The sequence below is a fragment of the Neodiprion lecontei genome, chromosome 5 (assembly GCF_021901455.1).
Source record: "Neodiprion lecontei isolate iyNeoLeco1 chromosome 5, iyNeoLeco1.1, whole genome shotgun sequence".
Classification (NCBI taxonomy): domain Eukaryota; kingdom Metazoa; phylum Arthropoda; class Insecta; order Hymenoptera; family Diprionidae; genus Neodiprion; species Neodiprion lecontei.
In genome coordinates this window covers 20,625,295-20,651,490 of record NC_060264.1, presented here as the reverse complement: position 1 = coordinate 20,651,490, position 26,196 = coordinate 20,625,295, and the positions used below count along the sequence as shown (strand labels likewise).

Sequence of the window (26,196 nt, the reverse complement as noted above, 5' to 3'; positions counted from 1 at the left end):
GCAAAAGTCGCACTAGTGATAATAATGGAATAGTGGCGATAATGATAATAGTGAAATAGTTGTGATAGTTGTAGAAGTATTAATAGTGGCAATAATGGATTAGTGACTATAGTGAAAATATCAGTTATAGTGGTTACGTTGTCTATCGTGGTTAGGGGCCGTCCATGTTTTACGTAAGATGTTTTGAGGGGAGGGGGGGGGGGTGCTTCCTAGGTGTTACGATTTCTTACTGAACTGGGAGGGAGGGGGATGGGCAAAAATTGCCTTACGTAATAAATAGACGGCCCCTTGTAGTAGGTATGGTAGTTATGGTAGAAAAGTGGTAACGCCGGTGATAGTAGTAATGGTGGTAATATTGAGAATGTAGGAAATAGTGGCGATAATGAGAATGATAATTCTACATTATTGTTGACCTCAATTTAAAAGAACTATTTTATGAAATTCATGAAAATAGGGAATGTTGCCCAATAAAAACTCAACGTTCGACAACACACTAGCTTCAAGATAAGACTCGAAAAATCCGAAAACATCCCGTCCACGCCTAATCTTCTGCAGAAGAATAAACAGGTACTTTGATGAATTAGCGATTGAATTACCCCAAATTACAGAAAGAAAACCGCATCCTCAAAACCTGCCGTGGATACTCAATATAACCACCAATCCGTGAGAACAACGAAACGAACTTAATCCAATAACAGCGCACCGTAAGATCAATTGCAAAATAACATCTGCACATAAGCACGGAGAGAATAATTGGCTTAGTCTCACCCTTTGTTACCGTTGAAGAGCAAGACCAGATAACGAGATTCATCATACAAGAATTAGTGGTCCAGGTAAAGGCGAAGTATATGTGTTATACGCATGGCTGTAGAAGTTGCAATCACCAACGAATACCGTGATACAAGAATTCTTATCAAGTGCCCAAGTCTTTTGAACGCAATAAAGAACGAGACAAAGACTAACCAATTCATGATACAGATCCAAGACTTGATCCACGAAGCACATAACAATGGAGAATCAATTATTTAAATCTTACTAACGAGAGTAAGAGCAGTTGTTTTGTCAGGGCGACCAATATTCATAAATTCAGATGACCGAAAGATGTCAAAATTTTTGAGGTTACGTACTTCGCGGTGTTCTGTCACCTAAATTTACGAATGTTGGTCACCCTGATGAAACAACTGCTCTTATTTTCGAATTTTAACGCATGCGCACTAAACCATTCAGTTGTTAGCAAGTCACTCTGTATAAATAAGAACTATTTAATATTATATATAAACCCAAAAAATAATATTCCGATCTATTACTAAAAATTCAATACTCGACGCGATTTCATGACTTATTGACCAAACGTCTTGAGTGAAAAAAGGAATTGAAATCTACGGTGAAGATGAAGCAAAAACAATTGTACGACGTATTGAATTTACAACAAATATATCTATATGCCGAAATATTTTAGAAACTACAGTAAAAAGATGCGACACATTTACTGGAAATATTTGTACTCTCGTATCTATTCATATCTTACAAAATTGGAACACTCGTGCTCATTTTTACAGGTGAACTAATAATAATTATCGGGCTTGAAGTCACTGCCAGAATGATCGCGAAGCCACTGATTGTTTTTTTTTTTTTTTTTTTCAAGTTTCTATTTCGAAAATGGCTGCAGTAATCCAGGTTTTCGATTTTATGACATCAGACTCCGGATCGTCGTACGAGGTAAAATTCTCGACTGTTGTGATCTGAACTGCTAAAACGATGAACATGTGATGTTTTCTTACCTTGGCTGACGGGTGGGACTGGTGTCACCGCCGGGGGGCGCCGTTCCGGACATTTTGAACCCTGAAACAAAGAGAGATCACGTTTTAAAAACGAAGAGATTCGAGCTAAAGAATTTTCTAGCAAAAGCGAGGAAGATGAAGCGTAAATAAGTGGATTCCACCCTCTCTTATCTTTCAAGTAAAACGGTACAAAAACGGAGAAAAAGAAAAATTTGACGGGAAAAAACGGGGCGAGGAAACGTGTACTATAATACGTACGAGAATAATTCCGCTGACAAAAGGAAAATTATCCCGCGCGAAGGAGGAAAAAAATTCGTAAAAAGAGAATGAAAGTGAAAACGAGAAATTTAAAAAAAAAAAAAAAAAATTCTCCGACGCTAGCAGTTTTTATCTCGGCGGTCGTTTTCACTTCGGGTTATACTACACCCACATCTTTTCCAGTTTTCCGCGGACAATTTTCACTCCGGAATTTCATATCATTGTGTTTCGAGTGCTTTCTGCGTAATCTGAATATACAATGCCATTATGGACCCACGGTTTTGTGTGTACTTTTAGCTGTACCATGCAGATCTCCATTTTCGATCTAATTATCTCGTGGAGATCGAAAAGCAGAACGGTCGAATCAGAGGGCCGGCGACGTTTACGGTCTCTGTTTGGTAATTGGAAAAAAGCCTGATGATTCGGTCAAAACTCTGACAACCCTGAAATCGGGATTCCAAAACTGAGAATTACGGTTCAGAGAAATGCAGACACTATAAAAATTATAAGGCTTCAAATACCAGACATTAAGAGTGTAGAAAACGCGAGAAAAACAAAAATTTAATTTACTATAAAATGGGGTCGAGAAAGATCAGTGAAGAAAATACGTATAGAATAGCCTAAATTAATGTATCGATTAATAAAATCGTCGTTGAAGTTGTAGTGAAAGTTATAATTTTATCTACGTGTTGACCCTTTTTTTTAATTCCTTTTACTCTACTGTTGCAGTATCTATATTTTGATAAGAAAATCTTAGTCTTTGCATCATATCGAAGTGGCTCTGCATTTCAAACTTGTAAATTATACATTTCAGTGAAAAGCCTCAATTTTGACTTTTGCAAGGCTTTGGTGAGTTGAATTTTATCCATACTCCCTAGTTTTTCATTTCGATTTTTATGATTTCGTGTGAAATGTTTTCAACTTTCTCTCTCTCTTGGGGGGGGGGGGATTGCTGATGTAGATTTGATGTCCAAATTGTTACAAATTTCAACGATTTTGAAAATTTGTGCAACTCTTAAATTCGGATTATTGTCCTGTCAATTCTGCCATTTTTCTATATTCCGACCCCCTGCAGCTATGGGAATTACAAATCAGCATGACGCTGCAATTTTTCCGATCTCCCTGAAATTCCTGAAATCCGTCGCGCCGAATGAAACTTTACGCCAAGACGGATAGCGACGAGAGTTTCTCAGACCCGGTATTGATTCTGCGTGTTATGTGGGACGCAAATTGCTGGTGCTTAGAATCAAACTTACCACAGTATGAGTAGAAAATTGTTAATAACTTTCCGAATCGATATTCCACTGAAAGACTTTGTCAGGCCAATCGGAGAACGGTGAAACAAGACTTCCAGCCCAATTCTCTCGTTCGAAATTCGAAAATCGGAGCAATCTGTATCCAATCATGCGATTCTATGACACTGAAAACAGCAACTTCCTGCCATTCAACACGATTCCCGACATTCTTTAGCAAATGACAGCTCGATCGATTCCAGGGCCGCAGGAAAATTCCGTTTTTGGTACTGAAAATGTTGTGTCAGAACTCGCAATTAGTAAATAAAGCTGAGCCGATCGTTATGTGGATTATGTGGATTTGATTCCGAATCACAGAGCATCGTAGGATTGTTCGCAGATCATTTCTTTAGAAGTCTTTTTTCCTCGGGATGGATTAATCATATCTTATCAATGAGAGACTTGCGCCACCTGCCGTAGGGAAGTTGAAACTAATCCGCAATAATCAAGGCTCCATAAAATCAAACTTTAATTGCATAGTTTCGCAGCTCAATCCCTGTCTAGATTCCTTCAACAGATATGAAAAACCCAGTTACGAGAATCCGGAGAAGATTCGACGAATCATTTTCTAGACCGAGGGAACATCGGATTTTCGCAGATCGACATTTTCCTGCGATAAAGAGAACCGGATGCAGCAGAACTCTGCTAACCGCGCACTCAGATTTCACCTCTAGATAAAGTCTTATAGCTAATCCTCCGATGATCTCAACACTGAAAAGTCGTTGGATTCGTACCTAATTAACTTTGCCAGATTATGAGATATTCGTGCCTCCTCAACCGGCTAATCCGACGTCAGAATATCGGGATAATCGAGTCCATATTGCGGACGGCTTGATAATATCACATCCAATTTCGATGAATCTTGATCCTCGCTAAGTTTTCACTCTCCCGATTTCGGTTAATCCGCCAACATTTGTCTATCATCAAAATCAGGCCTGGTGATCGTCTTATCTCAACAATTACGAAGCGTCTTGTCCCGAAGACTCGATGCTTTTCACTAACAGAATTTTCAATAATTCAATCTCAATGTTGTTTCACCGTCAGACCCGTGAAAAATTCATCGAGGTATCGAAGCTTGGGTAGTTTTCGACCCAGCCGTAGCGCAATGTCTTGGAATCAAAGGCAGGATTTTCTTCGAAGAAGGAAGCCCTGTGATCTTCGGTGCGTTTAATTAATTACATGCACAGTCAAATCCGGACTATAGAGCAGCGCTGGCTTTTGAGTTTGCAGTCACTTAAAGCTCGGTAACCGGCTCAAATATAGATCATTAGATCCCAGACGGCGTTCCTATTACTGTTTATCAATCTCGTGTTGCTTGTTATTACGCCCGGTCGATAGAAGCGACTTTTATCGCCGCGCATTTACTCCATTATCATCATCACTCCTAACGTTATACGATTATTACGGTTGTATACTTACCGCTAGTTGCTAATACCGTTTTATGCATCGGCGCGGTCTCAATTCGTCTGTTAAACGATTATTAGACACAAGCGAAGTAGAATTCGTAGAATTTATCAGTCATGGTGTTCAATTGTATCGGGAGAAATACTTTTTGATCCAGAGAAAAGTCAGTTTATTGAAATGAAAAATTTGGCAAAAATAATATTTCAGATGGTTCGATGAATTCAAAATTCAAACGAATACAAAATGATTTTTTTTACCTCGCTGTACAATTTTGGCGATACTCAGTTCTGTCAAAACAAGTATTTATCGATGAAAGTATTCTGCAGAAAGGCCGGAATATCGAAAAGAAAGTTGTTGGAAAAATGGAACATCGTTTGTTTTTTTCCAATCGTATTAATACCGACACGTAATTCTGGACAATTATCATATTGCACAATGAGTTACGTGTTTCAAATATTGATCGTCACGTGTTCCACTTTATCTGATATATTATACGTGTATAACGTTTTCTTTGTGTGTGTTTGTTTTTTTTTTTTTCTCGCAAGGCATTATTATTTCTGTACTCTCTTGGTATGTCTGTAATACACGTACACATATTTCACATCACAGCTGTGCTCTGATTTCAAAGTTTGTAGCTAACAAAACCGTACAAGCGATACTTTTTGCTCACCCTCCTTTTTCTTTTCCTCTCTGGTTTTTCTTACCTCGATTTTTCCCTTTATTTTTTTATTCCTGTTCCTCACATTTGTTGCTTTCCTTTATTTTCTCTTGTTTTTTTTTTTCTCTTCTTACGTACCTACGAACAATGTCGTATACCTTTCGCATGCGTATACACGTATATAAGCATGTATGTAATAAACGTACGAAGTAAAAAGCGGAAATAATTGTGTGTAGGTATACGTAATATGCGTATAATGCGATACATTAGACCGTATTGACTCGTCTCTGCGTTGTTAAAAAGAAAAGGAAAAAGCTTTCAACGCTGAATAAAGCGAGATATTATTATGTAAGCTTTCTTACAAGAAGCGAAACACCGGCACCTGGAATAATACTTTGTTGTAAAGCTGGATAAATGAGATGAATGAAAAGAAATAAGACCAGAAAAACGAGACGAACGAGAAAAAAAAACTGATAACAAATCATTCTGCAGCTCATGCAGTACTAAAAAAAAAAAATATACGTTCGAATAATAAAGCATGGCAGTATAATAATTATGATGGTTGAAATTATAATAGTTTTAGTGAAAACCGTTTGAATAATTATAATATTGTTTGAAAATAACGAGAGTATTTTTCACTTATTTTCGGTTGTTTCTTAAAGCTCGATAAAATCCGTTCAGATTTTGGAATTCGCGTATAAACGTATTTGCTTCTTCGAACCTATTGAGATATTTGTATACTGCAAGATGAAAACCTTCTAAAATAGTTCATCGATATCCACGAAAATTCTGTCAAAGTTGTAATGCAAGAACTTCTGGAAACCATTGAGTAACAATTAAAACTACTTAAATCACCAGAAATCGTCTGATTCTTTGGTGAATTTACAAAATCGTTCGAAATCGTTTCCCAATCATCCCAATTAATTTGGTTCGGATTACGCTAAATTATTTGCAAAAAAAAAAAACATCACGCTTTCGAAATCTTGCAGAACCATTAATTTCGGCTCTGCGCATTAAAAAAGGGCAAGAAAAATGAACGCTGACAAGTTATAGCCGAATAAGCATATAAAATCTGCCCCCTATGATTTTTAAAAATCCATATGGTTGATCGATTTCTAGTTGAAAAAAAAAAAATCGCCAAAATTTCAGCTTTAAACCCAAAGAGTTGTGACATAATTAAAAAAAAAAAAAAAAAAAAAAACGTGTTTTTGAGAATTTATTTTATTGTAACTATTCCATTGAATATATTTTAACAAAAATTTTGGTGATAAGAATTACCGATAAGAGACGTTGAAAAATAAGGATTTGAAGGCTGAAATTTTCAGGCAGTTTTTTTTTTTTTTTTTTTTTTTTTTTCAAATTAAAAATCGATCAGGCGTATGGAATTTTAAAAATCACTGGGGTCAGATTTTATTAGCTTATTCGGCCAAGCATAATATCTACCCTTTTCTGAGATCGCGAGGGAGTGCTTTGAAAATGAAAGAAAAAAGAAAAAGTACGCAGCACGTAAGTCGCATCTTTTATTTTTTTTTTTTTTTTCTTTTTTTCTTTCTCAGCCGCCGGAGCGAGAGGGAATAATTTGCGGACGAGAAGTGATGATCGAGTTTCTCGCGTCAATCACACGCCAAGTTGAGAGTTGAAGCGAGTTGCCTTAAGCACTCGGTATTGCGATCGATCATTGACAGCGGTTAACGAAGATCGTAAGGCGGCGCTCCAATTTCTCTTCGGCCGCAATTTAGCATCCGTGATTAAAACAGATCGTAATAATTGAGTGTCGGCAGGGTTGTTTGTTGGCTGCAGGAAGCGAAACGAGACCCTTGTCTTCATCACCGCAGACGCGTTATTACACGCTTCCTATCGCGTATAACAGTTTGCATTACCCGGGATTGAGTGAAGTCGGGCAGGAAATTTTAGCGGCGTAAAATACCGATGATCAGAGAAAATGACGCGAAAGAATTCGCGAAGATAAATAAATAGCAAACCGAATAGAACTCATGTTTTTCAATTACTCGTCAAATTGACGGTAAAAAGAATTGTTAGATAAATAAGGCCTGCGGTGGTTCTCGCGACACGAAACTGAGGAGTAATTTCGGTGAAAAAATTTGATTTTTATAATAACGGTACCGTTGATACTTAAATATTCATCTACACTCAGTAGCTGTTGTTTATGGTGATTTTGAGCGTATTTAGAGCTACGTAAGTACAAAAGAAGAGGATTGAACAGGATTTTTGAAGAAATTAGGAAAAGAAAGTTTTTTCCAACTTATCTGGACTCATGAGTCTTGTTTAAAACGGATACTGTTCATTTTATACCTCAACATTCAAGTTTATATTAATTATATTTTATTTTTTCATAAAAATTGTTAAAAATCTGCAAATATGCGTATCTTGCATAAAGATAAATCTCAATGTGCTTCAAAAAACTAGCGCTATATTTTAATTCAACATATCTAAATATCTAAAAAAAAGCATTATTACTCAAGGGGGAAATTAGAATTTGGAGTACTTTATTGGAATTCTGTATAACACGCAAGGTGTTGTAAGATATTTGAAATTTCGTTGAATCTTTACAAGTTACATAATATCTTTATAAATCATCTAAGATCACGACCGCCTATTACAAAATAGTCCGATGTTAGAAATTTGTGTAAGTCAATATTCCAAAAAAAAAACAAACTGTATATTCACTCGAAATTCGAGTGATTTCAGAAAGGCTTTATTTTTATTGAAACGAATCGTTTAAGGCTTCGTGCCTGATCGTCCCAAATAAAAACATCTAATTTATAGTCCTCCGATACATTTCCGTTCGTTTCTTGGAAGTATAATGATTTTCGGATAGAGATCGATGAAAAAAGGGGTTCACCACGTATTTTACACGTTCATACGGAAAAAGCAAGGTATAAAAATAAAAGAACTTCGAGAAAAAAAAGGGAGGAAAGACACAAAGGTCAGACAGATTCGATCCTTCTTCTTTTTCTTTTTTTTCTCTCATCCTGAAGCCGCAGGGGCTGAAGAAGTAGGTATAGGAAAAGAAAAGGTTTCGGAGCTTTGAGTGACGCACCGAATACAATTTCGGATCTCATCCTTTCAAGACACGCTATTTTCTCTTTCAGTTTCCGCTGGACTCAGCTATTAAAAGTTCTGGCCCCACAATCAGAGAGAGCTAAGTTTCACTAAATTCTCCTTTTATTTATTTGCATTCATTGTCTTTTTTCCCTCGCTCTTTCAGGCCGATTTATTTAACTTGGATGGCGATTTGTTCGAAATAACACGACTGGATCATCCCCCCGAACTTTGGAAAACGAGGGAAGCAAAAAAAGTAGCGAAAAGAGGTATTTTTCAACCCTAATTCAGCATGGGGGTGGATTACTGTTATTCCAATTTTTTGATATTTTCATTTGTCTCATAGGAAATAACACTGCTGGTTAATTCGTCGCAACAATTGGCGGGAAAAAAAGCGTTTGCAAAATATTACAAGTGCGAAGAAATGAGGCGAGCAATTTCTCGATGAAAATTTATGGAAAAATCAGAACATCGGCTGAACAGTCTTCAGCAAAAATTGCGAAGTAGCTGCAAAGCTATGTTTGAAATTAATTGAAGCTACGATATTTTCTGAACCTAATTGAATAGTTAAATTTAATTTATTGTTATTGTACTCCGAAATAAAATCTGTCATCGTAAAGAGATTTTCAAATTTGCGTCAATTTCAAAATCTTTATCAATACGTACACGTAAAAAAAATTAGAAATATGAACTTCTTTCTTTCTTTCCACTCGTTTGAGAAATTTCATGGAATGGAAAATTTGTGTCCCATTTTTTTCCCGTGTCTACAATTTCGGACACAACCTTCAGCACCATTTATTTTATCATCTCTCGATGATCCTTCGGGCTTTTTATTTTATCTTCCCACAAGTAGAGATTAAAAGGACTACGTACAAGGGCTGTTCATGGTGTCCGTGGTACGATACATGTAGCCTATTCACTTTGACGCGAGAAAAGAAGGAAGGAAGGGTGTAAAAAAAAAAAAAAAAATAATAACAATAATAATAATATAAAACGAGAAAATGGCGGTGAAATCCTTTTTATTCAGTCTTTTTTGGCATGTCGCAAGGGTCGGCTCTTTAATATCCGTGCCTTGCGATAAAACGGTCGAAAGCCCAACCGATACGTTAACCCGTGGTATCAATAGAAGAGCAGGGTATAGGGGAAAATAAAATCGAGATGTGAGATATTATGGTGGAAAGCTACAATGATGGATGTTCCATTGGCACACCGTATTACGCATGATACAATATAAGCATCAAAGTCACGGCGGATATCAGGAATGAATTGTACGATGTTCAAATTCTCAGCGCAAAGTGTCAAGAAATTTTTCCTACATTTTTGTTCACTTTCAATTCGCCCGCATTTTTCGCAATCACACGCGAGGACGTCAAGTAAAGTTTTACATATTTTCGAAACCCAACAAAAATTTGTAAAATGAGAGAAAAAGTTGTGGGAATATTTTTTTAATTCGATATTGTATATTTAATATGATGGATTCAGATGATTGAGAAAATTGTTTGTATCACCAAATTTCTGTATGGTATGAGGATTGTCAGATAAAAAATTGCGGCGTTGATGCGGTGAAAGAGTAAACTTGTACTTGGTAAAATTTTCAGATGTTGACTGTATTCGAATATGACAATCTCGAATTACTATAATGCAAAATGGCGGAGCTCTGATTATCTAATTTTGTACGAAAATAATTTTTGGAGAATTTTTTTACACGCCTGTGATTTTGAATAAATTACCTCCGACGCGTATTTGACATGATTTTGCAGTTTCGTTTCCACTTTCTCCTTGTACCGATCTTTTCTCATCGCTACCAGCGCTGTGAGATTAATTAGCCCAAGCCTTTGAAAAATTTCACCGAGGACATCGCGCGTTACGTTAATTATAATTATAAGTGTACTTGTGAAGCAGTTCGAATTACCGCGTAAGCCGTCTACACGGAACTGATTGCGAGAGGATAATTGAAGCGAAAATGTTCGAATTTTTTTACTTACGGGCCATTCAAGTGTTGGCTAACGCATTTTTTGCAATTTTTTGCCTGCTTGTTTTGCCCACTATTGTTTTATAACGTCAGCCAGAGCTTTTTGAACAGTTTTTTGCCAAATCGATTCGTTGCCTGGGAATGGCGGGAATGTCATTTATAGTCACATTCCGATCAATTTATTCCTACTTTGTTGAACATTAATTATTTTTAATAATTACTGCACATCAAAATGTTCGGTAAAACGTGAATTCATTATGCCGACTAATATTGCGTTGTTCGATGGTTGACGCATTTGTAAAATAGTTCTAAGTTGATTTAGAGTGATTTCCAAATGTTTGATTGATAGAAAGCAAGTTCAAGTTTGATAAACCAGGCTCTTTTCGCGGGATTGTTGTAAAAAGGAGACGGAAAAAGATGGAGACTTTTTTTGAATAGTAAATAAAGTTATTTGCGAATTTCATATCGCTGGTATCGTCAAATGCACTTGAATAGTTTATGCGAATTCGTTATTCAATTGAAGTCGTTCTACCTCTTGTAAAAGTTCATCAGAGAGATTCTGGTAACTTTAGTTTATCTAAAAGGAAAAGTCTTCCAGCGAACTAACGACCAGGACTTAATCACCAGCTAAAGATTTCAAAATTCAAAAAACTCACAAGGAAACATCTTAAACAAATCGACAATTTATCTTAAGATAAGTTGATGAGACTTCTCGTAACGAACCATGTAATTAAATAACCTTAATAAAACAAAGTGGAAGACAGATATTCGAGAGACAACAACTTCCCATCACACTATAGCGTAACATTCGATAACGTTTCGCCGAATGGCTTATCCCTGTTTTATCTTTAACTAATACTTGAACGGCGCCTTATTCTTACTGTGGGAGTAATCACGATATTTCTCCATTTTTTGTTTTTGTTTTGGAAGTCGAGTAATTAGTAAATTGCGAAAAGTTCCTTGTCGTGAAAGCGCCGATCGAAGTGAGTTGAAAATTTGTAGAACGACGAGTATGCAAAGTAGTGGTTTACAAAAAGCAGAAGACCGACATTGAAAGATTAGTTTTGCGCCTACTTCTCGCTAATTAATTTTTTTCACACACAGAGTACCGGCTGCAAAGTTTCCGCACGACTTGTATACGAAAAACAAGAACAAAAAAAAAAAAAAAAAAAACAAATTAACCAGAAATAATTAGAAACGAATTTCTGAACTTTTATATATCGGTGCAACTCTTAGGGTAACAAAACGCCACGTAAGTATTTCAAATATTCAATCTTCTCGATTAATTAATTCTCATAATTTACTTAAGATTTCGCAGTGTTTCTAAAATATTTTTGCAATATTTACCAGATTTTAAATAACAGCAAAATATTGCGAGCATAAGCGTTGCATCCTGTCTTCTATTATATTAGGATTATTATTACGGGAAGGACCTTTCGGGATATCTTTAATTGATATACATCCTGGAGTGTAGTTGTGACATGATATTTATTTCCGTTCACGTTCGGAGAGACCAGTTTTCTGCATATTCCAACCTTTGTCCTTCACTTTTTGCCAGTATCAGCTGACTCCTGTAGGTGCCGGATCTACGCTTCTTCGGTTAACCCACATGTGAGAAGCGATAGCATGCTTGCATCCACCCGTCAAACAAGATACTCAAATGACGATACTTGACACACATTTTATGCCAAAACGTACAGCTTTGTACATATCCTCCTGCCGTACACTCGTCACATTCTGTGGATTTCATTGACTCTTCGTCTTTCTCCTCCGTCGGTGTTACGACGTACCATTTGCTACTCACTTTGTGCCTTGGACTGATTATTGTTCCACGGTGCATGCCGAGCTCGACAACGTACCTTCTCGTGCAAACCTAATTACATAAAAGGTATATCTGTCAGGTTATGGATGTGGAAAATGTAGATCCTTATTGACGTTAATGAATAAACAATTTCGGTACACTCTACTGGGTATAAAGAAGTACATGGAAAACACAATTAATGAAGCAGACTGCGATTGACGTTGATTGTGAGGTTATAATGCACTTTCGAGAACTTGACGTAAAATATCAAAAATTTTTACGAGTCATACATATGTGATAAGAATCCACAATTTATCGACCAAATACCATAAATTAGTCCAACATGATGATGTAACTCAACCAACGTGTCATCACTTACCTGCCCGCTTAACTCCACGTCACAAACTTTGCCACAATGCCAACATCAATTTTTGGCACATTGTTCGAGGCTGCCTTTTGGAAACCAATGTCGGTCATAATTTCGCAAAAACTCTACTTATACAAAGATACGAAGGAAAAATTTTTGAACTATTTGGATGGCATGTAAACAGCATCTGCTTAAGGGGGTATTCTAGTGTAGAAATTTGAAAAAATCGATTTTTTTTTTTTTTATATTTTCAAAGCTTAACCTTTCAAGAATGTGTCCTTAAAAGGACAAGTCAAAATTTCAATTATTTTCAGAGATATAGCTATTTTAGTGACACGTCTTCAATACTGGCTCGGCTGGAACGAATTTTACTCGAAACTTTAAACGCGTTTTTCTCAAAACTACATTTTTCAAAACGGTTGACATGATTTCTCAAGTTCTATTGAACCGATTTACTTGAAATTTGGTGAGAATCTTCTCAATACATGTCTCTATCGCACGAACTATTATTATAACGAAATAATAATTTTTACTATTTTTAAAAAATTCAGAAACGTCCAAAAAAGTCAAAAAAAACGTATTATTTTTTCGGACAGCCGTAATTTGGCAAAAAAAAATTTTTTTTCGACTTTTTTTTAGTTAGTACGATAGCTGCATTTATGTAGATTAATAATCTTTTTTTTTTTTTTTTCTGATTTTGAAAATGCTTGCAATCGTGACAACATTGGCGCGCCATTTTTTTTGTACCCCCGACTTCAACAACTCATAGCACTTTCAATTTTGTATTTTTTGACTTGTTTTTTTTTTCTTTTTGTAATCGTGAAATAATAATAAACGCCTGATAAAAAAATGGATGGTAAAAATATTTTTTGTTTTTTGTTTATAGCACTTCAAAAAACACCTAAAATTCATGCCTCTACACTAGAATACCCCCTTAAACCGCCATCGTGGCTCTGGGACGAGCTAGTGGAATTTATGGGGAATTTTAAATGTGGCCAATCAGCTTCTCAACAGGACTGTTCAGTTTTCGCCACCAGATACGTTCACATAAATTTGGTACGGGCGAGCGCCTTTCTATGTCATTTAATGTCGTTTATACTCTTAGTAGCATTCGTCGATTCCGCGGGTCAATTATACAAAATGGGCAATCGTATTTATCACTGATTTGTATATCTATTTCCATATACACCAAAAAGTCTACCGTTTGGCGACAATGAAAATTCTTGATCGAACTGACGATTTCGACGATGTAGGAAACAATAGAACTGGTATAATTCGGCTCTCCGTTCATCGATCGTATTGACACAGGGCTCAATTGAAAGCTCTAAGGAACTGTAAACGTATGAAACTTTCCAAACGTCGAAATTCATAACGAGAGGGGACGAATATGTGATAATATTTAGTTCTATTGCCGGTAAAAGATAGTACGTTCGGTTCGTTCCGGTTTATGTATTTTTCAAATGAACTTCAAGACATGAACGCCAAAAAATTATACCGAAAACAATTGCACAGTGTTTAAAAAAAATTTCAATGCCTCTCCAGAAATTTCTTGTATTCCAAAAAATTTTTTGCTCATGCCAGGATAGAAGTAACGACTGATGAAAATTTTACCAACCACTGCCGAGAACATTCGAAAGATGGGCGATCTCTCCGCGATGTAAAACCACAATTTCGCGAGAAGAAGGCGGCGAGCACACACACACTGAATAATTTTCTTCGATCTACAAATAAGCTCGATTCCAGGGAAGATGGATGGCCGCTCGAATCTGCCGAGGCACGTGTGGATATAATTGGAAATTCATTGCGTCGTCGCTTCGAGTGAATCCCGCGGTATGAGGTACAGTAAAGCTTTGCAGCTTGCGCTGTGCAGGATTTAGTTGTCTTCGGTTATCGGACTGGAAACAGAGAAACGACTTGAGCGAAGCAATTATACCGCCTCGTCTATTACAATAGACGAGAGCTGCTCAACTCGCCGCTTAGACAGGCTGCCTGCATGCTATTCGAAGCCTCGCAAATCTCGAGTGAATTTTTTCGTACGCGAACCAATTGCATTCAGACTGTGCTAACGATCCGCTTATTTGAAAGGTGACCTCACGCGATTACGGAAGCTTACGAAGCTCGAAAACCTTCAGGGGGTTTTGATGACCGGGGTTTGAGAGTTCGAATCGATTCCAGTGATGCGGGAAAGTTAAAATACTACCCAGTGTGTGAGTTGACATGCCTAGAAGCGAATTCGAGAGAATCAAAGAATCAAGAATCAAAAACTTGAAACTTGACCGACTTTCTATACGTTCAAATGACTTAGGGTAGATTATTAATCAGCCCATCGATTCACAATACTTCCAAACGATTCAAATCACTCCGCGACTCTTTATGGAATAAAAACTGCACGTCCTGGGAGTTTAAACGTCTGAAGGTGAATTTTAATCCAATGAAAGCACTTCACGGATAAGACTTTTAGCAAGTTCAAACACCTGGAAGTGTAATTTCATAAATGGATTAAAGACACTTTATGAATAAAGACTTTTAATGACTTCGGATGTCTTCAGGTAAATGATTCCGATGAATTCAAGTTACTTCGTAAACTGGAGAAACTTTCAGCAAGTCCAAACGTTTGGGAATGAATTCTCACGAATTCAAGTTACTTTATGGACTTAAAAGACTTCCAGCATGTTCAAATACCTGGAAGTGAATTCTAATGAATTCAAGTCACTTCATAGATCCAAAGGACTCTTACAAGAAACACCAGTTTAGTGTCCCTCTTATAATTTGTTGTAATTGATGTACATATATTGCGAAACATTGAAAACTAAATGACATGTTTTTTTTTCATCGGCGGAATAACTGCTTAAAGGGGTGAAAACGATCCCTAAAGGTGAAGACCCAATGGGTTGGCTTCTTGACGCGTTTGGTGTATTTGAATGAAACCAACGCTGGAATGTTTCTATCGACAAATGAAACATTTCAGCGTTGGTTTTATTCAACTATATTAAGCACTTCTGTCCGTCACTGAAAAAACATCCCATTGGATTGCCTATTGTTGCCCGATTACCGATATTTGGGAGTCGTTTGCAGCCCTTTAAAACGTTTTTCGCAGAAAATACGTGTCTTTCAGTTTCAATGTCCTACAACATACATGAGTTGCAATAGAATCAGTGAGACAAGATCCAGGATTTAGTCGACGCTTTTAACAACTCTTACCCCAGACTTAACTTCACAGATGAGTTAAAAAAGAACAGACAGATTAGATTTTTGGATACGGTAATTAATTATCAATGATAATGGGAAAACAATAACAAATTGGTATCAAAAGAATACGTGGTCAGGCGGATATATTCATTTCAATTCCCATAAATATCTCTGCTATAAAAGAAATGTTGCCGTACTATTATTTGACAGAAGCATCTTATTATGTCATAAAAATTTCACAAAGTAAGATTTAAAAATGGTCAGTCATACTTTAGTCAAAAATGGGTATTCCAACAAATTAATCCACAAAATCCAAAGGGTGAATAAATGCTACAACAGCTAAGAATTTTTAAACTTGGCAATCCTAATGGACAACAACAACAACAACATATCAGGATCCATCCTCTTGGTAAATGGACTCTCTCGAAATATAAAACACATTTTAAATAATGAAAATATCAATATCACATACAAAATCCAAAACACTCTCCACTCTTTTTTCACACCGATTAAAACAATTCGCGCTTAAACCTCAATTAGGTCGAATTGATAAACTTTGACACGGCATTTCACGCGAACGGTAAATCCTAGAAGGTTCAAACTTGGAGAACTTTTTAATCATAGTACAAACTACAAGAGATACAAATTTCAGAAAAATCGATTTTTTCACGTCCCGTTCATGTTTTTATAACTTGGCTGAATTCGAGCGATTTTGAATATTCAAAAGATATTCGACGAATCCCATTTGCTTAGAATTTGTGATCTTCGCGGGACCGCAAATGGATAGAACATAATTCAAGCGTCTGAATAACTAATTGCTTTACACCAAAACTACTAACTAAAACAACTCTTCAACTTCTGGCGACTCGAAAGAATTTCTAACGCCTTTAGCCAACGGCTAAGCGTTCTTCTAATTTCAACCCCATAACGGTTCGTCTCCTTGGTTTGGAATTGGAATCAAATGTACATAAAATCTATTCAACCGGGACTAGACATTCCCGTATCATTACACGCTTCGACTTGATTATGTCAATTCCGTCGATGATATCCCGACTTTGACGCCTAACGAGGGGTTAGAGTTGAATCGGTTCGCTCGACGGATTCCTCATTCCCATGTTTTGGCCCCCGGAGAGGCCAAGGGCGTGAATCCTGCGGCCGAAAGGACGCCCTGAAAACGGCACGTGCCGCATTATTGTCCCGAGGGATAACGCCGGCCACTCTAAGGATCATTTGACCGCTACGCGAGACTCGGAGTTCCAGTCATCAAGATCCACGGGAACTGAACCGGGTGTCCGTGATGAGGATGTTGTCATACTTGTCTGAGAGAGAGAGAGAGAGAGAGAGAAATTTTCGAAACAAGGAAACACTTCTCGCACACTAAATAATTCCTTTTTTTTAAGTAAACGAATTTTTTTGCTCTCCCTGATTTCTTTGGTTCGATTACAGCTTTGTTTCATTTGAATAAGGCGCGCTAGAATCCGGTAAACTTATTGTCGAAAGGATGAATGCTATAGTTGTTTGATTAAATGTTTATCTTCTAACAACAAATAAATATTGGCCAAGGACTATTCAGATAATTTGAGGCGTATTGAATCTTCAAAATATTTACGCGATTCAAATCGAAAAATTTTAACACGAGTAAATATTATTCAAGTAAAGCGATTATTTCGGAGATTCAAAGAACTCGAATTATTTAAATAATCCTCAGCCAATATTTACTTTTTGACAGAAAGGACAAATCGAATCGAACAACCAATGCATTGATCTTAGTGAATTGATTGCATTCTAGTGCGTCCTCTTTGAATCAAACGAATAATTAATTAAATAAAACATACCAGGGAGAACACGTAGATGTCATGTATATTTATTTCAATACCAGCAACTATTTTCCGGTGCCTGAATTTTTCGTAACCCTGGATCAGGAATCTACTCAGGAAAAATTAAACGTCAATTTCAGGATGTTTACGATTCGTGCCACGGAGTTAGTATTTTTTGTCGAGAAAATCGAGTCGACGGTTGTTAAAAAAAAATAAAAAAAATAAAAAAATGGTTAAATTGAATTATTAAAAATTGCGCGTTCGATGAGTATTGCAAAATCAGTGCGAAAATTCCGAAAAATTCAGAGAACTCGAGTTGCAGTTAGGAATGTTTCAGAATACTGTGTTTATTCTTAAGCAGGAGAAACTTCTTGGACTGAAATACGGCGTGAGCCGTTTCAAATGTTATTTACTTACGATAGAATTGTCTGAAATTCATGAAACTTTCACAAGATTCTTCATATAAAAACTAATCAATGGTTTATTTTTTGGATTACCGGCATCATCTTTAGCGAAGATAAATTTCGGTAAACTTAAAGTTTTTAACGTTGCGTGTATCGCAACATCGCGTTGCAAAAATATCAATCGTTAGGCACAAACGAATTTGAAATAAATGAAAATTTGACCAAGACCAAACAAGTGATAAATCATATTTCGTATATAAAATATGCAGCTAACCTTCAACGGCAGAGGAAAAAAAATAAAAGGATTGGAATAAAATGGAATGAAAATATCTCGTATACGGTAGATTATAAATGATGCGTGCGATTTCAGACCCTTTCAGGATTTACAGCCGTATTGCTGTGTGTATATATCAAATTCACCTCAAGTTCCACGGCTTTTTGTTCTTCCATGCGTTTTACGTCTCGTTCTCGATTGCTAAACTGTACGATTTTTAGTAGAATAAAAAACCATTTTTGCACACCCTCAAAAATGTTTAGAAACTGTTTTTTCACAATTACAATTCAAATACCCTTGAAGATTATACCTGATGTTATGTACAACATCGAGATTTTACAGAAAGTTTCAGATATTCTAAGAATTTGATTCAAGGAATCGAAATTCCAAGGTAAATTTTTCACAGAAATTGTAAATAACATTCGTTCAAAAAATGTTTCGAACAATCAACGATTTAGAGAGAGTTAGACAGCAAATCAGAGTTGTTCGGTTTTCAAAGTGTTTAAGAATATTGTATGAAAATAGTCAGAAATATTCTTTCACCGGGACAATGATACACATGTGAAAAAACCTCTCTCTTTCTTGCCAAAGATTGACTACTCGAAAATCGAAGCTTTGTTTCTCCGCTCTTTTTTTTCCTCGCGATAAATCCTGCAGGTTTCAATTTCGTAACGGAAAATAAGAGTCGGTTAGAAATATGTGGTAGTATTTCACACCGTTTGCAGTTGACCAGGTTATAAAACAGGTAAATTCAATTACACGACGGAAAAGCCGCGTACATTTACTGCTTGTAATCCAATTTTCCGCACAGCACAGAGGCTGCACCGGCAGTTTCCATCCACGAACCGTCATGCGGTACTTGTTGTTAGTCAAACCCGATGGACGGAAAATCTGGCGCATAGAAATTTAGCACCCTCGCAAGTACGATAAATCAATTCGACGAAGGACGATGAAAATTTTACTTCTTGGTGAGAAACAAAATTGAAATCATAAACTCGGAATTGAAGAAGATACTTGTGATTTGGAGAGAGGAAAAAAAAAATGGGTTGATCCGTGAATATCTGTAAACGACCCAGCTAAAAAATTTATATTCTTCTGCAATTTCGATAAATCGTAAAAATCCAGCAAGTATTCGACATTTAAATAGTAGCTTTAATTCTCGAGAAATACGTTTTTGATCTTAGAACTTTGACTGGATTGATTTTCGCAATCGAATTTTTACCGTCTCTTTATGACGGGAAAAATAACGTGACTCGAGATGTTTTTTAATGTAGAAAAGTTTGATTTTTCCAAATATGGATTCCATTTTAGGCTAAATCCCCAGAAAACGTAAAAAATAGTACATTATGTAACGAGGGAATAATCGACTTTTATTCCTGTGTTACATAAAGGACTTTATTCGCGTCTTAATTCTCGCCACATTATTGACTTGAAAATGAAAGAAGAGAAGATCCAAACAATGCAAACAAGCAGTGCATGGATTTAGGTTGGCGGAAGTCAAGAAACGGGAACGGGTAATAAATTTTTGTAAAAATATTATTTGTGCATCGCAATGCGTTGCGCTGTTCAAAACTAAGGTTAGCGACAAAGGTCGCTAAAACGCTGCAACACAAGCGCCAAATACAGGCCAGACCGAAGAATCATATTATAGTAAATCAAATAATTTCAACAGCGCGCTTCTCTCTACTTCCTGTTACACGTTTCCGTCACATTCACGAAATTAGTCCCATCAACTGCCACATACCGAGAGCTAAGGTGTTACACGTCAATTTAATACGAGGTCATATTTCCCGCACATGCGGGAGAAAAGTGCTACTTTTTCCCCGCAGATGAGGGAGAAAAGTTAAGAGGGAATAATGTGCCACTTTTGTCCGACTTTTCAGGTAAAAAATAAGCACATTTCATTAGTTGAAAATTGTATCTTTTCTATGCTCCCCAATTTTTATCGCAGAGGTGCAAATTCCCGTCTGAAGCTTCACGGTTTTTCAAAATGGATATTGAATTTTTTTTGAAAACCGGTAGCAAAAGCCATCTTGGAGAAAGGTACAATTGATTTTATACAGCGTAGCATTTTCTTCTTTTGAGTTTGTAGAACCACATATATCGCTGTACATAAATGCGAATAAAGGAAAAACTTATGTTTTCACAAGAAATTTTCATTCCTCCTTGGGAATTGGCTTGAGGAAAAAGTTCAGAGTGAATTGAAAAGAAGAACGATGTCAAACAATCGACGGATAATACGGAGTGAAATACGAAAAATACGTCTGATCGCGAGTCGATTTGAAGCCGGTTATCCCGTTTTCAAAGACGGAGAGAGAAAGAGAGAGAGAGAGAGAGAGAGAGAGAGAAAGAGAAAGAGAGAGAGAGAGAGAGAGTGAGCGAGGCGGGGGAAGGAGGGAAGACGCGCAGACAGATTTCACAAACTTTATTTGTGATAACGGGAACTGAGCTTTTTTGTATATCTAATCTTCTATAGAAATCAGTTTCGTTTTGCTTTTCGGTGGGAGTTGTTGACGGGCAAAGAGACGAGATGAGAAGAGGAGAAGGAAAGGACAGGAGCAGGGAGAAAAGTAGAGCGGCTGCTTTGTCATATTGCGACAATGTAAAGGAAAGCTCTCGGCTTGCGTTTGTGTGTATAATACGTATATATTATTTTACACATACACATACACAACGCACACACTTTATATATCCACCTGTCTTGTTGTGCACAGTGCATTTTGCGAACCAGACAAGATGTCATTTTGTACCTACATACTACAGATGTTAAGCTGTCCAATACATGTAGGTACGTAACTTATCGTAGGTATATACGTCTTTGTCCCGTCTGTATTTGTTTTGTTTTTTTTTTAATTTTTGTTGTAATTTTTTATCGCAGAGATGAGATTTTGCAAGATGGTTATGATAAGTAATTGTAAAATTCTGAAAGATAAGAATAAATTTAATTATTGGAGAAAGAGAAGGAACAACAGTATCTGGTATACTTCCTAAAGTCAGAATGATAATACGTGTTTTGAACTTTTTATTGCGAGGAATATAAAATGTTTACAAATACGGTATCGTTGTTGTTGAATGCATGAGTTGCATTTGTATTCGACAACTATCTACATGGATAAAAGTTATGATACCCTGTCAAAACATTTCGCTTCATCACAATCTCACCCCTAGATCTGCGACATCGACGTAGAATTTTGATCGAGATGTCATGGAATGCTCTATATACGTTTATATATACCTATAAAGAACTGGAGGGATAATCGAATATGTTTCGTGAGAAGAGGGGCGGGAGGAGAAGGGACGAAGCTAACTCATTCGATTCCCGTTTTACGCCTGATTGCGAGAAATAATTTCGGCGAGATAATAATTCGGCTAGAAATCCGTGGCATTTAGTTCGTCTTCCGATAATATGTTCAAATATACAGATATTGTTTCATTCTCAAATCAATTTGAAATAATTCAAAGAAATATCAAAAGACTTCTGACTGTACATCGACAAATTTTTAAAATATTCTAAAAATCGTTTCCCGAACTGTGAGAAACTTCTACCTATACCTACTTATCAAATCTAATTTCTCTTTATATTCTAGTTACTTTTACATACCTTACGAACAATTTCAGATATCTCAACAGATTTTTTTCAAAAGTTTTTGAATAACGGACACTAATATTGACAAAAATTTCACAAAATTCGCCATTTTGAATGAAACAAAAAACTATCTAGCGCTTTTTTCAAAACGTGTCGATCATCATTAACAGCCTTTGATGGTGATTTATTTTCGATAAGTTTCGAATGTGAACACTGAATTCTTTGAAGTTTTCAGAATATAATACGATGAAGAACAATCAAGAGTGTGTGAGATATTCGTCAAAGTTATCGGATAATATATTTGTTCAAAAATAGTGGGTCGGAAATTTTTCGGTATACGAGACGATTCGGCGTACAACATTTTATTTGTAACAGCTTTCACGAATTCATCCTTCGGACGTGCGAGACTATCGTGTCATCGCTTTAATACCTTCGTCTTACAGAGAAGCTCGCCGCCATGCCCTGAAACGACTCAGACGAAATTGGAGTAGAAATACGTGCTTGAGACGTCTGCGAATTTTTTTTTTCCACGTTATGAAAATTCTTATCAGTGGAGGAGTAACTTGGCTAGTTCCTTTCGAAGATTATTCAAACGTGTGTAATACTCGGAACGTCTTTCTTTCCCAGGCTTAGTAATTTGAAAGCTGTCTTGTCTTTCAATCGATGAAAGCCTAGGTTTTTTACAACAACTTTACACTCGTATTGATATATGTTTGGTTTATTAAAGAAATAAAAGAAACGAAATCAAAATCTTCGGACTACGAATAGACGTCTTCAATGTTAAATACGAGTTCATCGTTTAAACATCGTATTTAACAAAAAATCGTAGCATAGAATATTGAAAACTGTTTCAATCGTTTCCGAATACTTCTGGACGTCTTTCAGGCGTCTGTAAGACGTGACGTGAATTTCATTCCTAATCATACCGTTGAGTTAAATTGTGAATTAAAGCGAGTTAGAAGTGAATTGATACGTTGGGTAGTTGCCAGGTTATTTTGGAGGTTAGGTAAACTCGAAAAGTCGTTTGAAGAGCGCGTCGGTGACTCGCGCAATGTCTGAGATAAGAAAATGAGATTGTCGGCGGTGTTTGGAATTGCCGAATACGCAATGAAACAAAATGGGTGACGGAAAGCAAACGCGAAGAGAACGAGAAATGAATCAGCGGATAGGCGTACTTCCGAAGCTTCTCTGATGTATTTTTTGAAGAAATAAACTCCGCTATGCTCTGTCTACTCCATCAATCCCGTCGCCTTAGGGTTGGTAACCCGGGCAAAACAAAACAGACACGCGATCCTCTTTAAGACTCAGTAAAGCAGACGACACCGACCCAAACTCAGATGTCAGATAAAACAATTTCGAAACTCGCAGATCTGTCAGAGTTTTTCTAAGGTTTTCAGCGTGTCGTTGAATTTAAAAAAATTTTGACTGTAGAAATAATTGCGAATCTTGCGTTTTCGTCATTCCTGACTAAATTTTCAACTTTTCATCACAACATTAAACACTGTAGGTAACAAAGAGTTGTAAAACGTCTTTCGTTGGTCACGACGAAGTCCTTCAGACATTTAGAGAAGAAAACGAACGGGTTGCAAATATTGCCGTAAAGACGTGTCGTCGTCTTTAAGGTATATTTCAGGACGTGTGTTGATGCTGAGACACATCATTTTCAAGATCAAGATTACGACTTAGCAATCATACGGTATCCTAATTTGACCTGATTATTATAGAATGGTAAATTGACAACCTTGATTCAATTTTCAGAATTCAAAATTCCAACATATAAATCGTTCGGCTTTAATTTGAATTTTTTTTTCCAAGATCAAATCATCAAAATTGGTCCAGCAGATTTTTTATATTCAAATTCCATTTTTTTTTTTGGACTTGTACGATTTAAAACTTGTACAGATAAAACTCTTCCAAGCTAGATATTATTCTACTTTGCTTTTCTTATTTTCCGTTTTCTCGTGAATAAAAAATACAAAATAAGCCTCACCGTTTAAACAGCAATGAAAATACTTACAGTCTGACGCCAAGGTGTCGTTTGGCTTTTCCCTCGGAGCGCAGGTATCTTTACATTAGAATTTAACAAAATGCCTTCATTCCTCCGACAAAAATAAAAATCAGGCAATCGTCATACATCTAAGACGAGCGTTTCTCTGTTCCTTTTCTCAAATCAATACCGATTATTCATAATATCAATAGTTGGGCAAAAATTTAAGTGATACATTAGTTTAAATCTCAAAAATTCATTATTGTTACCGTCCCGTCGCGCAGCGGATAACTTCCCATTGTTATTATTATTGTCATCAGTTTTGTTGTATTTCATTTTAAATTTAATCATAACTATACGCGATGGTTATGATTCGCGATGTCTCACATTAAAATCGTCCTTCCCGCTTTTACTTCTGTTATCATTATTCTTATTGTTATTCCTAATGATTACACTTGAGCGTTGCAGCACTTCCGCTCACCACCATTGTTGCCATCTGACTGACACCTCGATCGGAAAACTCTTGGATAACCGATCATCGCAGTCTCAAAGCGCGTCTGGAGTGCCGAGTGAAAATTTTTTTCTCCTTACCCCGGGAAAATTATGTATACGAAAATAAAAAAAACGATATCGCGGAAATTGAACGTTCGGACAAATCAAAAAATACCCGTCTAACCAAGTGTCTATCTATTTACTTAGACATGTCTATGAAGCATAGTTAGATCTGCTGAATTTCCCCGGGTTGGAAAAAAACGGCGTTCGAACAAATAAAAAAATATCCGTCCAACTAAGTGTCTATCTATTTACTTAGACACGTCTATGAAGTACAGTTAGACCTGCTGAGTTTCCCCGGGGTGGAAAAAAAAAAACGGCGTTTCGGGGTGTTGGAAAAAAATTTTTTAAAACGTTCGGACGAGTATGTCGAGCGGGGGAAGTTTCAGGGGTAGGTGAAGGGGGGAGGATGGAGGATCGTGTCGCGGTTTCGTTGCTCCGCAGGAACACACGTGGTGGGTCCGGACGACGTGCGTACTATGAGCGTGGGTGTTAGCGTACAACTGAATTCTCGGCCTCGGTGCTACCCCTCACGCCCCCCCCCCCCCACCCCTCCCCGCCCCCTCTCGGAGAACCCTACGAGCCCTCGTCGCCACGCCGCTGCGCTCGACGGGGCGCGAGTTTGCGCCTTGAGAACCGCAACCCCGACTCTGCCTCTGCAGGGTCGCCTGCCTCACGTCCCGTCCACGACTCATGTACGCGGATATTTTCGCCTCCTTTGGCCATCCCAGACGTAGTTGCGTCCCGTCCCGGAGTACGCAAACCGGATTTATACCCAAACCTCTGTCCACGATTCTCGTAGATGCGCATCAGTGTAAGCCGGCCTGTATCATACTCGTAATCCCCTCGGACGGAGAATATTCCTGTCTTCGTACAGTAATTTTGGCGTTGTTTTTTTTTTTTTTTTTTTTATTTGTACCCACGATTCGTACAAGTATTGATCTAAATTTATTGACCACACGAAAAATAACTTTTATGCTATCGTTGTATGGTATTTACTTGGTTTATATTCGTAATGAAATCGAATTCGTTTCGAATTTTGTTTTTTTCTGCGGAAACGACGACGTACGTTTTTTTTCGAATTTAGACAAGCTTACGGGTGTAAATACTTGAGATGCAAAGTTGAGGAGAAGAGTCCGCATATCAATATGGACGTTGGTGTGGAAATCAAAATGGCCGCCGCTTTGGCACGCCTGGAAAAGTATTTCGGCTGTAGGATTGTTGCCACTTCTTGAAACGCACCGATGTTATTTTCAGTGCCAATAGTACGACAGCAAAAACAATTTCGTTCCGATTTCACCTTTAAACAAGCCTTGAACGTTGAGCAACGGCACTGCGATAATCATGGACAAAATCTCACGATATTCAGTATTTGTGACGAATGCACTTAGGATTTATATTATCTCAGCTTTCAGGTCCCAGCAGAAATGGATACCGTAGCGGATAATGGAGGCACGGATTCGTCTTCGAATCGACAATGCTGCTACTTTTTAATGTTGGGTTAGGTTATCGGTTGGGTTAGTTTGCAATCCAGGCTCAAACAGGGAGTAGCCTGGTATCCTATGGTATTTATTAAAAAAAAAAAAATCTCAACAATCAGACAGAACAGGATTTTGAAATACTGCGGAGATACACGTAGAAAAGCATAAAGAGTAGCTGATTTAATATACAGTCCGTGAAATCGATTCGATATCCTGGAGAGGTTGGATATTGTAAATACGTTCTATAGAAGATACGGAACTAGGATCGACGTTGACAACGACGCGTGTCCTTTCGCTGCTGTATCTCTCC

The 26,196-nt window shown here is 37.1% G+C and overlaps 1 protein-coding gene across 6 annotated transcripts in view; it reads right to left on the bottom strand.

The window, feature by feature from the left end:
• LOC107216742 (atrial natriuretic peptide-converting enzyme-like) overlaps nucleotides 1-26,196 on the bottom strand; it is a 95,206-nt gene that overhangs the window by 24,680 nt on the left and 44,330 nt on the right. For 5 of the 6 annotated variants that reach the window (XM_046740500.1, XM_046740503.1, XM_046740505.1 and 2 more), the window contains exon 3: nucleotides 1,782-1,842. In XM_046740500.1, coding sequence (XP_046596456.1) covers nucleotides 1,782-1,834 — 53 coding nt within the window. In that variant the 5' untranslated portion in view covers nucleotides 1,835-1,842. Of the gene's footprint in view, nucleotides 1-1,781; nucleotides 1,843-23,883; nucleotides 24,403-26,196 lie in introns of those variants that run through there. The other variant, XM_046740502.1, reaches the window with a different exon arrangement.